This window comes from Lissotriton helveticus, chromosome 3_1 (assembly GCF_964261635.1).
Source record: "Lissotriton helveticus chromosome 3_1, aLisHel1.1, whole genome shotgun sequence".
Lineage (NCBI taxonomy): Eukaryota > Metazoa > Chordata > Amphibia > Caudata > Salamandridae > Lissotriton > Lissotriton helveticus.
The window spans coordinates 320,127,591-320,141,111 of record NC_136061.1 but is presented as its reverse complement, the minus strand read 5'-3'; the positions used below and the strand labels follow the sequence as shown (position 1 = coordinate 320,141,111).

Here is a 13,521-nt window from a genome sequence, read left to right as displayed (position 1 = left end):
CGCCACATACCTTGCGGGTGCATGTACCGTCGACTTGTTTTGTTGTGCCACAGTTTTGCCAGTGGAGTACAGTGAATTTACCTCCTTGTTTGACAAACAGAAGGCCACCCAACTGCCTCCGCATCGTGCATATGATTGCCGCGTAGATCTTGTCCCAGGAGCAGACATTCCATGCAGTAGGGTGTATACTTTGACGGAGAAAGAGACGCTGTATCTAAAGACATACATTGAAGACAATCTGGCTACGGGATTCATAAGACATTCAACCTCTCCTGCCTCTTCGCCCATGTTTTTCATTCCGAAGAAGGATTGTGATGAATTGAGACCCTGTATCGACTACAGAGCCATAAACAGGGTGACAGTTAAGAACCGATACCCTCTTCCCCTGATTCCTGTCTTGATGGACCAGTTAAAGGGGGCCCGGTATTTCACCAAACTCGATCTCCATGGGGCTTACCATCTCGTACGTGTAAAGAAGGGAGATGAGTGGAAAACCGCTTTCAGAACCAAGTTCGGTCTCTATGAGTATAGGGTGATGCCTTTTGGCCTTTGCAACGCCCCTGCCGCCTTCCAGTATTTCATGGATGAGGTGTTGCGGGGGTGTTTGGAATCCTTTTGCATAGTGTACATTGATGATATCTTGGTTTACTCAGCGTCTTATTCGGAGCACATCACACATGTAAAGACTGTATTGGAAAGGTTGCAGCAGAATTCCCTGTATGCCAAATTGGAGAAATGTCTTTTTCACGTACAAGAGGTGGCCTTTTTGGGGTATGTTATCGACGCCCAAGGTTTCAGGATGGACATGAGGAAAGTGGAGGCCATTTTGTCGTGGAAGACGCCAAGAAATGTCAAGTCTGTGCAGAGCTTTCTTGGCTTTGCCAACTACTATCGACGATTCGTTCAGGATTTCTCCAAGACTGTTCATCCTATTACGGCCCTCTTGAGGAAGAACGCTCCATTCGTTTGGGGGGAAAAGGCAGAAGAAGCGTTTCAGCTTCTTAAGGAGAAGTTCACACAAGCTCCCGTTCTTCGACATCCTGACCCTCAGCTGCCGTTTGTTTTGGAAACCGACGCATCCCAGTTCGCCCTCGGTGGAGTTTTGTCACAACGACACCCCTCCACTGGCCAGCTACATCCGGTGGCATACTATTCCAAGAAACTCTCACCCTGTGAAGTCAATTACACTATCTCAGATAAAGAACTCCTTGCCATCAAAAGAGCATGTGAGGAGTGGAGACATTATCTTCTGGGGGCCTTACATACAGTGAAAATATTTACGGACCATCGTAACCTGCTGTTTTTGAAAACAGCTAAGGCTTTGACTCCCCGTCAATTGAGGTGGACTCTTTTCTTTTCCGACTTCGATTTCGTGATCAAGTACAGACCCGGAACTCGCAACGGAAAGGCGGATGCGCTTTCTAGGTTGGGGAATGAAGAGATGACAACGGCTACTGAGCCTCCTTCTATCCTCAAAGAAACAGAGCATTCGAACATGTCTGTTGCCCTGATCACTTCCGAGGATTTCCTAGAGGATGTCAAAGTCGCCTTATCAGATCTGGATATTCCAACCTGGATCCAAGCAGAACCAGCACATCGATGCGAGAAAGACCAACTCGCATACCATTATCATGCATTGTATATACCTCGGATCGAGTTACAACTACAGGTGTTACGCTGGGCCCATGATTCTGTATTAGGTGGTCATATGGGCATTTATAAAACCACCGCCTCTGTAGAACGATCTTTTTGGTGGCCTGGTATCCGAGCAGATGTGAAGGAATATGTAAAGAATTGCTCTGTTTGTGCCCAGGGTAAGTCCAGTCATGCCAAACCATCGGGTCTGCTACACCCCTTACCGATTCCACCAAAACCCTGGCATACCTTGTCGATGGATTTCATCGTGGAGATGCCCCCCTGTGAAGGCCAGACAGTTGTCCTAGTAGTAGTTGACCATCTCTCGAAGATGGGACATTTCGTGTCCTTGCCCGGTCTACCGTCCTCAGGGGAACTGGCTAGAGTCTTTTTGCAACATATTGTACGAGCGCATGGGATACCGAGTGTTTTGATCACGGATCGTGGCACGCAATTCACATACCGTTTCTGGAAGGCTCTCTGTACAAGCCTCCAAATCGACGCACGCCTGTCCTCTAGCTACCACCCTCAAACCGACGGTAAAACAGAACGTTTAAACCAAACACTTGAGCAATACCTCCGTTGTTTTACGTTGCAAAACACCGCAGATTGGACCACCCTTTTGTGGCTGGCAGAGTTTGCCTACAATAACGCTGTGCATTCCACCTTGGGGTGTTCTCCTTTTTTTTGCCTCTACGGATTTCATCCCAACATGCTTCCCTTTGAGTGGCCTGTTACCTCCTTGGTTCCTACTATACATGAACATCATGCTCATCTCAGAGCGATCCTTATTGACGCTCGACAATGTCTGGAAAAAGCCCAAACAGCCCAAAAGCTGTTTGCTGATCGAAGACGGTCCTTGGAGCCTGAGTATAAGGTTGGGGACAAAGTCTGGCTCTCCACCCGAAACCTGCATTTGAAGGGGGTCAATAAATTGAGGCCTAAGTTTGTTGGTCCTTATGGTATCTGTGAGTTGATCAACCCGGTGGCCGTGAAACTCACTCTGCCTGAGTCTTGGTCAATACATCCTGTATTCCACGTGTCGCTCCTTCGTCCTTGCCTTCCGAGTGTTCGTCTGCCGGACCGCCCTCTGCCTCTGGAGATTGGGAGCCATGATGAGTATGAGGTCTTGTCCATCCTGGATTCGCGCATGGTGCGTGGTAGACTCCAATATCTGGTCGATTGGAAAGGATTCGGCCCGGAAGACCGCACTTGGGAGCCCGTTGGCAATCTCCATTGCCCTGAGATGGTGGCTCGGTTCCATGACAATAACCCTGGTAAGCCAGGTCGACCGCCGGGTCGGCTGTCCTCGAGAGGGGGTACTGTAGTGATCGCGCATACAGGCACAATGGTGAGGAAGAGAATCCTTGTCAGGCGTCCCTCACGGAAGAACTACATATACCAGAAGGCCGTGCGGCGCCAGAGATCAGGAAAGAGGGCGGAATCTATATAGCCCCCTCCCATTTCCCAGAAAGGTGCTTGTCAATGTTGATTCTGAACTGCTCTCCTGCTTCCAGTTTTTGCCCTCTGCGTGGTCAGAGGTCGTGTCTTCAGCCCGTCGACGAAGAGCCTGCGTGGTCAGAGGTCGTGTCTTCAGCCCGTCGACGAAGAGCCTGCGTGGTCAGAGGTCGTGTCTTCAGCCCGTCGACGAAGAGCCTGCGTGGTCAGAGTTCGTGTGGATCTGCCGGAACAAGTCATGTCCTGGAACAGCAAGTATTTCAGAGGAGTGCGGGCTCGCCTCCTAATCTAGCATCTTGATCTTTCGTGCTTTTTGTTTTGTATTCCAACCGTTCAGTACATATTTAATTTGTGACTTGCTTGGGGTTTCACTGGTCTGCCTTCCCGCCTTATAAGTGGCGCATACGTTCAGGATAAATAACCTAGATCACTTCTCTACCGCAAGGTGTATTGCGGATATTACTAGACGGGCTGTATTATAGTCTTATAATCAGAAAAGCCACTACTCTACCATTTATCAAAAAGAGGTGGATGTTGCTATTGAGAAGTGGAGTTAACTTCTCAAACCTATGTACAATCCTCTACTGCCCCGACTTCCAGAGTCCTTCACGGCATTAGACTAAAGGGAAAACGGTGAGTGCAGAGACAGGGGGGATTATAGGACAAGTGACAATAACTGGTGATACTAATAGCCTGTCCTCTGTCTTCTCCCCCACTTGCAGTGCTGCAGTACCAGTGAATTCACGTGTAGCCTTTGACCAGAGATTCTCGAGAAACCCCAGAAGTCCTTTTGCCCATCCGCCTCGCGGCCTCTTCCCTTACACACTTAGACCGTGGTGGAATCCCCATTGTTTGGTGTTTGTGGGGAGAAGTCGTGAGGACTGTCATCTTATCGTCTCTGCTGGTCCTCAGAGTAAGGTTAGCGGCGCGTGCGTGTTCTTGCGCTGCTATCAATCGCGACACTGAATTTACTATTCTAACTCCAGGAAGGTGATGCAGTAGGGAAAGTGTGGGATAGTGTAGTAACTTATTACCTTTTTTAAATACACATACTAAAATACATTTCTTTTTTTTTTCACAGAAAATGTCAACTCAGGAAACTGCAACATATATTAAATCTAATAAAGGAAACCGTTTATTAAAACATTCTGGATATATATATATTGTAAAGAAAGGATAAGTGAACCAGGTAGACATTGGAGGTGTGTGCAATACTACTCATCCCATTGCAGCGGCAGAGCGGGTACCCATGATGATATCATTATTAAAACAACAGAACATAACCACTCTGCCTCTGCAATGGAGATTGAAGTAAGGGAAACCTTAAACGAAATGAAAGAAATTGCATGCACCTCCAATGACACAACTGGATCAATATTATGAGAGGTTGCACAGCATGTCCCCAGTCATGTTGCTAGTAATATGCCTATTATACCTAATTTGAGAAGAATTATACAGAGACAAACGCAGGCAAGTAATACTCAAACTTCAACTCCTCATACTTTTTCTGACATTCACATTCCTAATGATCTCACTATTTCTTTTTCTAATGAACCTTTCCTCCTTCACGACAACCAAAACCCTCATAAATGTATTCTTATCTTTAGTACACCCCGCAACCTTGTTAAGTTAGAAAATAGTGAAATTTGGATGATGGATGCGACGTTTAAAAGTACACCCCATCCTTTCACCCAAATTTACACTATTCACGCAAAGATTAACCATAATGTCATTCCATTAGTATATAGTTTGCTACCAGATAAGCAATCTGCAACCTACACTGAGTTTTTATCAGTGATTAAAAGCAAAACATCCAATAAAAGTCCTAGGAAGATAATTATTGATTTGGAATTGGCTATGATCAATGTGATCACTAAAACGTACACAGATACCCAAATTCAGGGATGTTTTTTCCATTTTTCCCAGGCATTCTGGCGTAAATTACAAAAAACATCCCTGGTTGCAGAGTACTCAACTGATAGCAAATTACAGTTTGAATTAAAAAAACTTACTGCTCTTTGTTTTGTCCCTCCTGAAAGTGTAGACGAGTACTACACAGCTATTACAGAATCTGATTATTTTAACAAAAATGAAGATAAATTGGCACCCTTACTAAATTATTTTGAGGACACATGGATTGGACATCTAAGCAGATTGGGTCGCAGGAGGAAGCCACGTTTCCATGTGGAGTGGTGGAACTGCTACACGAGCTGCATAGAAGGAGAAGGCAAAACAAACAATGCCATAGAGGGATGGCATAACTCCTTCAACCATACAATTGGCAAACCACACCCTAATTTCTACTCATTTTTGGAAACTTTGAAGAAGGAGCAAAGTTTTCAAGAATTGAGAATTTCACAAACATTAACTGGTTGTCTAAACCCACGCATTTCCAAAAAATCAAAGGAAATGTCTGAGGGACTATTGGCTATTCTACAACAGTTTTCGTTGTGTGTGGCTTTAGACTACCTTGATAATGTTGCTAACATACTACATTTCTAATTTTAATTTTAACCTTACTTTCCTGCTTTTACCTAAATTAAATTAAAGTTTCAATTTAATTGGCTTCTATATTTTTCCAAATTATTTTTTTTAATTTTTAAAGTCGGGTCAGCTTAACTTCAGTTGTCTTCTATTTTTTTTTCTTCCTCTTATTTCTCCAAAAGTTATCCTTTTGGAGACCAAACCTAAATATTATTAAAAACAATTTATAAAATCTATAATCCAAATAATCCATAATTGTTGAAAAATAATCTTACAAATTCTCAAATAAACAGATGCATCTTTTATAGAATTAAAAGTGCTCGAAATACACCATTTTTAATTTTTCCTTTCTGATTTTAATCCAAAATCAACGAAATCCACAATCTTTTGAAACCAATGTTCTCTGGTGTGCAAAACTAAAGAACATTTAGGAAATCATCCATACTCCACGAATAGCATATTCTTTCCAAAATCATTTGCAAACATTTCTAAATTCCATCTACATCCTAATTGTAAACCATAGACAACCAAATCCATCACTTTCTCCACTGCATCCTTGAAACACATCAAAATCCACGTTTTACATATTGCTATTCCTTTTGACCATATGTTTCGAGATAGCAATCCAGAGTCCAAAAAATAAATAATACATTTAAATGATTTTTCAAAGTTTTTCTTTTTCCGCATGCGTTCAAAAAATAAAACAACATGCACATTATCTTCAAGCATTGTCACTCTTTCTTATAAAAAATAATGTTTTCTAGAAATATTATTTTTTACTATGACCTCCTATCATTATGCGAAACAACTTAGTACGATTTCCGATCTGACCTTACAACGATATCTTCTAGATTCTAAAAAGCATTTCGATTTACTTTTCAAATATATTACATTTCTATTAACATTCACACCAAAGTAATCAAAAATATTACGAAAGCAGCCAAATTTGAAAATCGATCTTTTCTTTTTCACAGTACATGTGTTTCCTGCACTTTCTGATTCAAATTTCTACAGCATATCATAATATTACTTTTACTAAACAATAAAAAGTCTACTTTTATGATGTAACATTTTCTATTACTTAATCAAACCATAATTACATCTATTTTTAACATTTACTATTATTTACTGCGACCCGACATAGGCATACTATAGTAACATGACAGGCGACATGCTGAAATAACATCGTAAACAATACATTGACATTTGCAACCTCTCCTTATCCTTTCTTTACAATATATATATTTTATTTTACATTATTTTCTTTTAAATTTAATTTAAAAAGTTTCCTACCTGAGCACAGATCAGCTTCCTGCTGCTTCCAGCTTCGACGCCCTTCAAAATGGCCGCTTGAATACACGGTAACGCGTTGACGTCATCAAAAGCTACAAAGATGAAAAAAGGACTATTGTTATGTATTTATGTATATTTAATTACAAACATTTTTATAATGTCAATTTACAAGATAAAAAATCTGTAAAAAAATCGATAAATATTAATAAATGATAATTTTTTTTACATTATTTTTTCAATAAAAAATTATATACACAAAATATCGAATCATTGTTTTCTTTAATGTAATTATTATACATTTGTTTAATTTTACAATATTATTATATCTAAATAAATGAGAAATACTACTTACATCTGTACTAATGCCATTTCCTTCCAAAACTTGTTCGAAGTACCTTTTTTAGAGCTTGCAAAGTAGTTCCGCGGGTCTCTAAAGTTCATCTATGGAAATAAATAAAGGACAAAACTCTCCATTGAATACAATGTAAAAGCGTGGGAAAAAATCTTTCATTAATATTAAAACATATAATTGTAACAACACAACAATATAGATATTTTTTTTACAATTATACTTAATTCTCTAACTTTTATTTTACTGATAACATTTTTTCTACTCTTTTTAATAAATATATTTCAATAATTAATATTAAAATATTAATCAATACTAAATTACAATTAAATTCAGTATTAATCTTAAATAAAATTGTACTAAATTAACATTTAATTATAATTACAATTTTGATTATTAAATGTAATACTTGAGTATTATTTTTCTAAAAATACTATTAATTTTGATTTATTATTTAATTCGTTTTTGTTTATTAATTTATAATTTATAATAAAAATAATACTACTATTTTTAATAAATATATTTCAATAATTAGTATTAAAATATTAATCAATACTAAATTAAATTTAATTCAGTATTAATGTTAAATAAATATTACTAATTAAAATTTAATTATAATTACAATTTTCATTTTAAAATGTAATACTTGAGTATTAATTTTGCATAAAATATTATTAATTTATATTTATAAACTCTTTTTTACTGTAATTTTTGAGTATTTTTTAAAATGTAAAATTATTAATTTAAATATTTAAAAATGTATACTCATTACACATTTAAATGAAATACTAGAGTATTTATTAAAATTAAATAATATAAAATGTACTCATTTTAATGAAAATTTTTTAACTTACCTTAAAACATACTTACGATGTAATGGCATGCGCTGTAATAACATCTGCGTTGTAATGGCATGCGTTGTAAATACATGCGTTGTAAAAGCATTTACGTTGTAAAAGTTGCGTTGTAATGGTAGTGCGTTGTAAAAGTTGCGTTGTAAAGGATGTTCCCCCCTCAGTGCACTCACAAAGGGTTTCACCATAGTCTTTTGGGCCCCCAGAAAAATTGGAGCTGGGGCAGGGATGCAGGAAATTCCAGACCCCTCTGTAGGGGGAGGACTCTAGAAGCTACCACTACTACCACTACTGCAAAGTGGGCACTAGGTATACATAGTGGACCCTGAGGCCTAACTCTTAAGTGCATCTCTGGAAGACTCCGAAGGACTACTTTGCTGCTCTGCTGCACGAAGTATGCCCCTGCTACTCTACTACCCTGTTGACTCCAACCACCCTGAACCCTGCTCCTGAACTCTACCTGCTCCCCAAGTGGGTCATACCAGTTCTGGTCCCTTGGAAGTGGGCATGAAGGTGCTCTAGCAGCCCAACTGAGGTCCTAATAGAGCAGACACAGAGGGATGCATCGCCTTGCAACTTTGCATTGTAACTGCCACTGCACAAAGCATTCACGATGCAGGACCTTGCAGCTCTTCGGAATCGCCAATACATAACGCATTCTTGAAGCAGATCATCACCTCACGCCTCCCCCACTGCTCGAAACCACCGCTACATGACTCATCCTTGCTGCAGGATGTCACATTGCAGCCTGCAGCTTCTCAGAACCACTGCTGTGCAACATATCCTCAACGCAGGACCTCGCACCGCAGCCCCGCAGCATCTCCAAACTGCTGCTGTCCGACATATCCTCAACCCAGGACCTTGCATCACAGCCCGCAGCATCTCCAAACTCCCGCTGTGCGACACATCCTGGATGCGGGATCTCACAATGCTCCACAACCACGAGTTAGGATACTTTGTTCAGTAGGCCTACCCTGGTCCCTGTATCTGGCCTATGTTTCATTGCAGTCGACCTGAAGTTGTGACTATGTTGCAGTCCAACACAACCAAATAGCCACAATTGGAGATTTGTACATTTTAAGCACTATTTCTACCTAAATCTTTTGAATTGCATATCTCCTGTTCTACTGGCGTAAAATGTCTGATTCTGTTGTATGGACAATAGACAGCTTTGAGAATCCCTTTACTTGGGTGAAGTGTATGACTTCTTCAGTGGTTGTTGGTTTAAAATTGTTCAATCAGCATTGTGCAGTAGTCTCTTTTAGGGAACGTAACTTCACTGAACCCGCACAGTGTTCTAATATTTGCAGTAGTCCTATCTAATATGTACTCTAAAACGTTTGGCCCATTATCTTATAACTGAATGAAATGTAACTGATATAGGGAGTAAAATTGGGAAAGTATTAATGTTTGAGGAACTTCAGAAAGTAATCGATTACTATGTTGGGAAATGGGAATGGTATAAGTCACATGCAGTTAGTAAACAACTAGAGAGAGGGTATGCATGGAACACATATAAACAGATATACATTGCACATCACAATCTGATTTCACTCTTGATGTTTACACAATTGGTGCAAATACTACAGCACTCATTTGTAGTCATTGCTTTGATTTTGGAAGCATGAAAGGCTAGTCTGTGTGTTCTCCAGGTTACACGCATGTCTTTGCAGCAGGTCATACCACTATTATCTTACTGGTTTGCTAATCATACACTGAAACCCTCTTCTAATGATGATACGCTGATGTTTCAGTGAGCTACTGCAGTCAGGAGCATTGGTGCTATATGGGGATTTAGAGTGCAGGCACAACAATTTGGTAAACCACCTTATGCCCCTGAGGCCCCATTATGGGTGGTTGTCCCATTTAGGCAGATCGTTCAAGTTATGCCCGTCTCTAGATGGGTGGAGGGCGGCTGTAGAATCAGCATTTTCTGACAAGGGAGGAAGCAGTGACTACATTTGATCTGGAAAGGGGTCAATCTCTTAAGTATGAAAAAGTGGCTGCCGTGGCACGGGAGATATGGCCGACGTTCCCCGAGGAGCCTCCAATAGCTGCCACCCTTCAGGCCCTTGTGTTTCTTGCTGGAGGTCGTAGGCTGGTCTCTCATATTTATAGAGTATTACGGGTGGATCTTACTGCGCACCCGCTTCTGATTCAGTCTAGATGGGACGAAGTGTTGGAGGTGCCCCTTACAGATTCTGAATGGAAGAGGGTATGTGAAAGGGTCAAACAAATCAGTTCCAATGCCAGATTTAAACTCATCCAATTTAATATTATACATCAAACATATTTAACACCGTTAGTGCTGCATAAAATATATCCAGATCGTTCCTCCTGTTGTCCCAGATGTGGTTGTGATGGAGCCTCATTTTTGCTTATGGTATGGGAGTGCCCGAGACTGAATTCTTTTTGGGACTCCAAACTAGTGAGATTGCGCCAAGTTACTGGATGGATGCTACCCCAATCTTTTAAAGAGATACTGTTGGGTGTACTCCCCTGCCCTAAGGGTAAGAAGCTTACAAGTAGATTTCTCCAACTGGGGCTAGTGCTGTCCAAGAGATGGATAGCGATCCACTGGATGGGCTCCCAACCCCCCAAGGTGGAAAGTTGGGCCAAAGATATGAGGGACTGGGCAACAGTGAAATGGATCTGAATGAGGAGGGTCAGGAGGGATGATAAGTTGGAAGAGGATGCTAGAACCTGGTATGATTTGATGTTGGAGGTCCCTTTGGAGATTGCCTCTGATACGCCCCGATCGGAAGGCACACAGGTAGTCCACACTGAGGATGACTCAGAGGAGCAACGTACGGATGCTCCCGTAATAACCGTAGAGTAATCACTCAGTTGTATAGAGTGATGGGGTGAAGTGAACCATGGCATGACCGGAGATTTTTTATTTGTGTGACCGGGGGTAGGGTAGGTGGGATTGTTTAAGATATTTTGGTTTTTGTGATTTGTTTATTGAGAAATCTAAACTGGCTATCTGCATTGTACAGTAGAGATGCAGATGCTTACGTTAGTATGCGCTCCTAGTTTAAGAGGTATTCTTCCTTCATGTATATTTTTTCCATTACAATCTTGGCTACATGTCAAAAATGTTTGTAGTACATTTATTGGTATTTTATACGATTGATCTGAAGTGAGAAATTGCTGTTTCTTTACTGACTTTCTGGAGCCGGAAGGTTTGAACCCTCAAAAAATAAAAAGATGTTTAATGTTTTTTTTTTTTATGTAGTAAACCATGTGGGACAGAGTGTTTTACTGCATTGTCATGTGGTGTGTTGATAGCAGCCTTTGGCAGGTGAATATCAATCGCAGTATTTCCGAGGTGACCACATAACTCCATGTTGTCAGATTTGTATCGCTTTCCAATGCGGCAGTCTGAAATCAGTCATCCGCTAGATAAGTGAAGGTTTATCTACCCAAGAGACACATTTGGGCATCAGAAGAGTCATATGGAGAAACACTGCAGCAGAAAATCTACCAATGCCCATCTCTGCCGGTTGAATTTCAACTAGGATCAGTGGGCACCTGAAAGAGGGGCCAATTGAGGTTGTCTATATATCTGGCCTCCTTAACACACAAGTTATGGACCCCATAATCACTATTCCCTGACAGTCTGTCGCTCTTTACGATGCAGTCTTTCACAGAGGTAACTCCACTAGAAATAGGGGCAGGGAGGCCATTTGGGATTTAGCATTAGTGGCAAAATTACCTTTGAACATCAAAGTAAAAGAATTCCGAGCTGAAAGAGTTGACGCCGGTGGAATATCTGCCTTCAATTTAACTCTAAAAAGGGCATATATATCGACAGAGGCACAAAAGGTGTATCTGTTAGTTTCATGGTGGATTCTATTTTAATGCCCTCCTCTAAATCCGGCCCTGTACCCCAGAAATGGAAGACGTTTATAGTATTTCGCTTATGACACATTTCTACCTCAACTGTAGGACTTTAAATGAGCTTGTGAGTACATCTTGTGTGTAAACAGTCTTGCTGCTCCCAGAACATGAAGAGTGTTGAGAGATGAGTTACTAAGAACAAAGGCAACATACCTCCCCAGGTCAGGACATGGAGTTTCCGTATGCGGATGTATAGAAAAAGGAAGGTCGACAAAGAGATCTGGGAAATGGTGTTGGCCAAAGCAGACCCCCTGAAAGGGAAACACAGAAATCAATGTAACTTCTTTTCAATGAGAAAGTTTCTCTTCTTCTGCATATATCCATTAAATAAAGATCTGGAGACCAGTTCCACGACAACCGATTAATATAAACCACTACTACACTATAAATCACCGGGGCATATTACCAACAACTAGCGAAAATTATCGCTAAATACGCTTAGCGGCAATTTTTTTATCGCAAACCATTGCCGGATTTTATCGCTGAGATAACGTGCTATTAGCAACGTTTATCTCAAAAGCGATACAATTTCCGGCAATAGCGGCAAAATCCGTGAATATCGCTGAGAATACAGCAATATTCACGCATTCTTGCTAACAAGGTCTTAGCCATTATATCCACCTCCCATTGCATATAATAACTAAGAACTGGTTTGAGCACGCTTTAGTTTTTGGAGATATTCGCGCTTAGCGCGAATATTTCCATCGCTACACCTGCCTTGCTAATAGGCGATAGCGATGTTAGCAACTGTTTTCAGTCGCTAACAGTTTGGGTACGCCCACTTTGCATAACATTAGCGATAATTATCGCTAACATGCAAAGCGGGCCCCAAACCGCTCGCTATCGCCTCAAAACTGTCGCTAACATCAGTTAGCGACAGCATGCTAATAGGGCGATGGAATTATCGCCGCTAAAGCGGCGATAATCCAATATCGCCAGCCTTGGTAATATGCCCCACCCTTCTTACCGCCACTGCACTACACTATAAACACTGCTGCGACCCAGGAGAGAATAGGAGCACATCTTCTGTCACTGAAGTGTGACACAACATTGCTTCCCACACTGCAGTTCAACACCTTCCAACCAAGCACTCCCCCTCGATCTAGCACATCGGTACCTCATCAGCGGTAAGAAGCACTATACAAACATTATAACAATACTATACAATTAGATAAAAACCCAGGGGCATATTACCAACCAATAGAGATAATTTTTGTCTCTAACTTATTTAGAGACAAATATTATCGCCGCAAATCGGCGATTTTTATCGCAGATATGCGATAAAAAACGGCCGCAATGCATGAATATCGCCGAAAAGTCAGCGATATTCATGCATTATCGAGCAAATGCTCTTAGCCATGTTATCCACCTCCCATTGGATAACATGGCTAAGAACTGCTCCTGGGCAGGTGTTAGCTTTTGGAGATATTCGCGCTTAGCGCGACTATCTCCAAAAGTTGGTAATAGGAGATAGCGATGTTAGCGACTGTTTCCAGTCGCTAACATCTTGGCACGCCCACTTTGCATGTCATTAGTGATAAATAT

At 40.9% G+C, this 13,521-nt stretch overlaps 1 protein-coding gene across 6 annotated transcripts in view; it reads right to left on the bottom strand.

Annotated features, from left to right (window-relative positions):
- The window catches only part of LOC144822412 (multidrug and toxin extrusion protein 1-like), an 887,289-nt gene that overhangs the window by 354,783 nt on the left and 518,985 nt on the right, over nt 1–13,521 (bottom strand). For all 6 annotated transcript variants that reach the window (XM_078679893.1, XM_078679892.1, XM_078679891.1 and 3 more), the window contains one exon: nt 12,130–12,227. In XM_078679893.1, the coding sequence (XP_078536019.1) occupies nt 12,130–12,227 (98 nt within the window). The remainder of the gene's footprint in view (nt 1–12,129; nt 12,228–13,521) is intronic.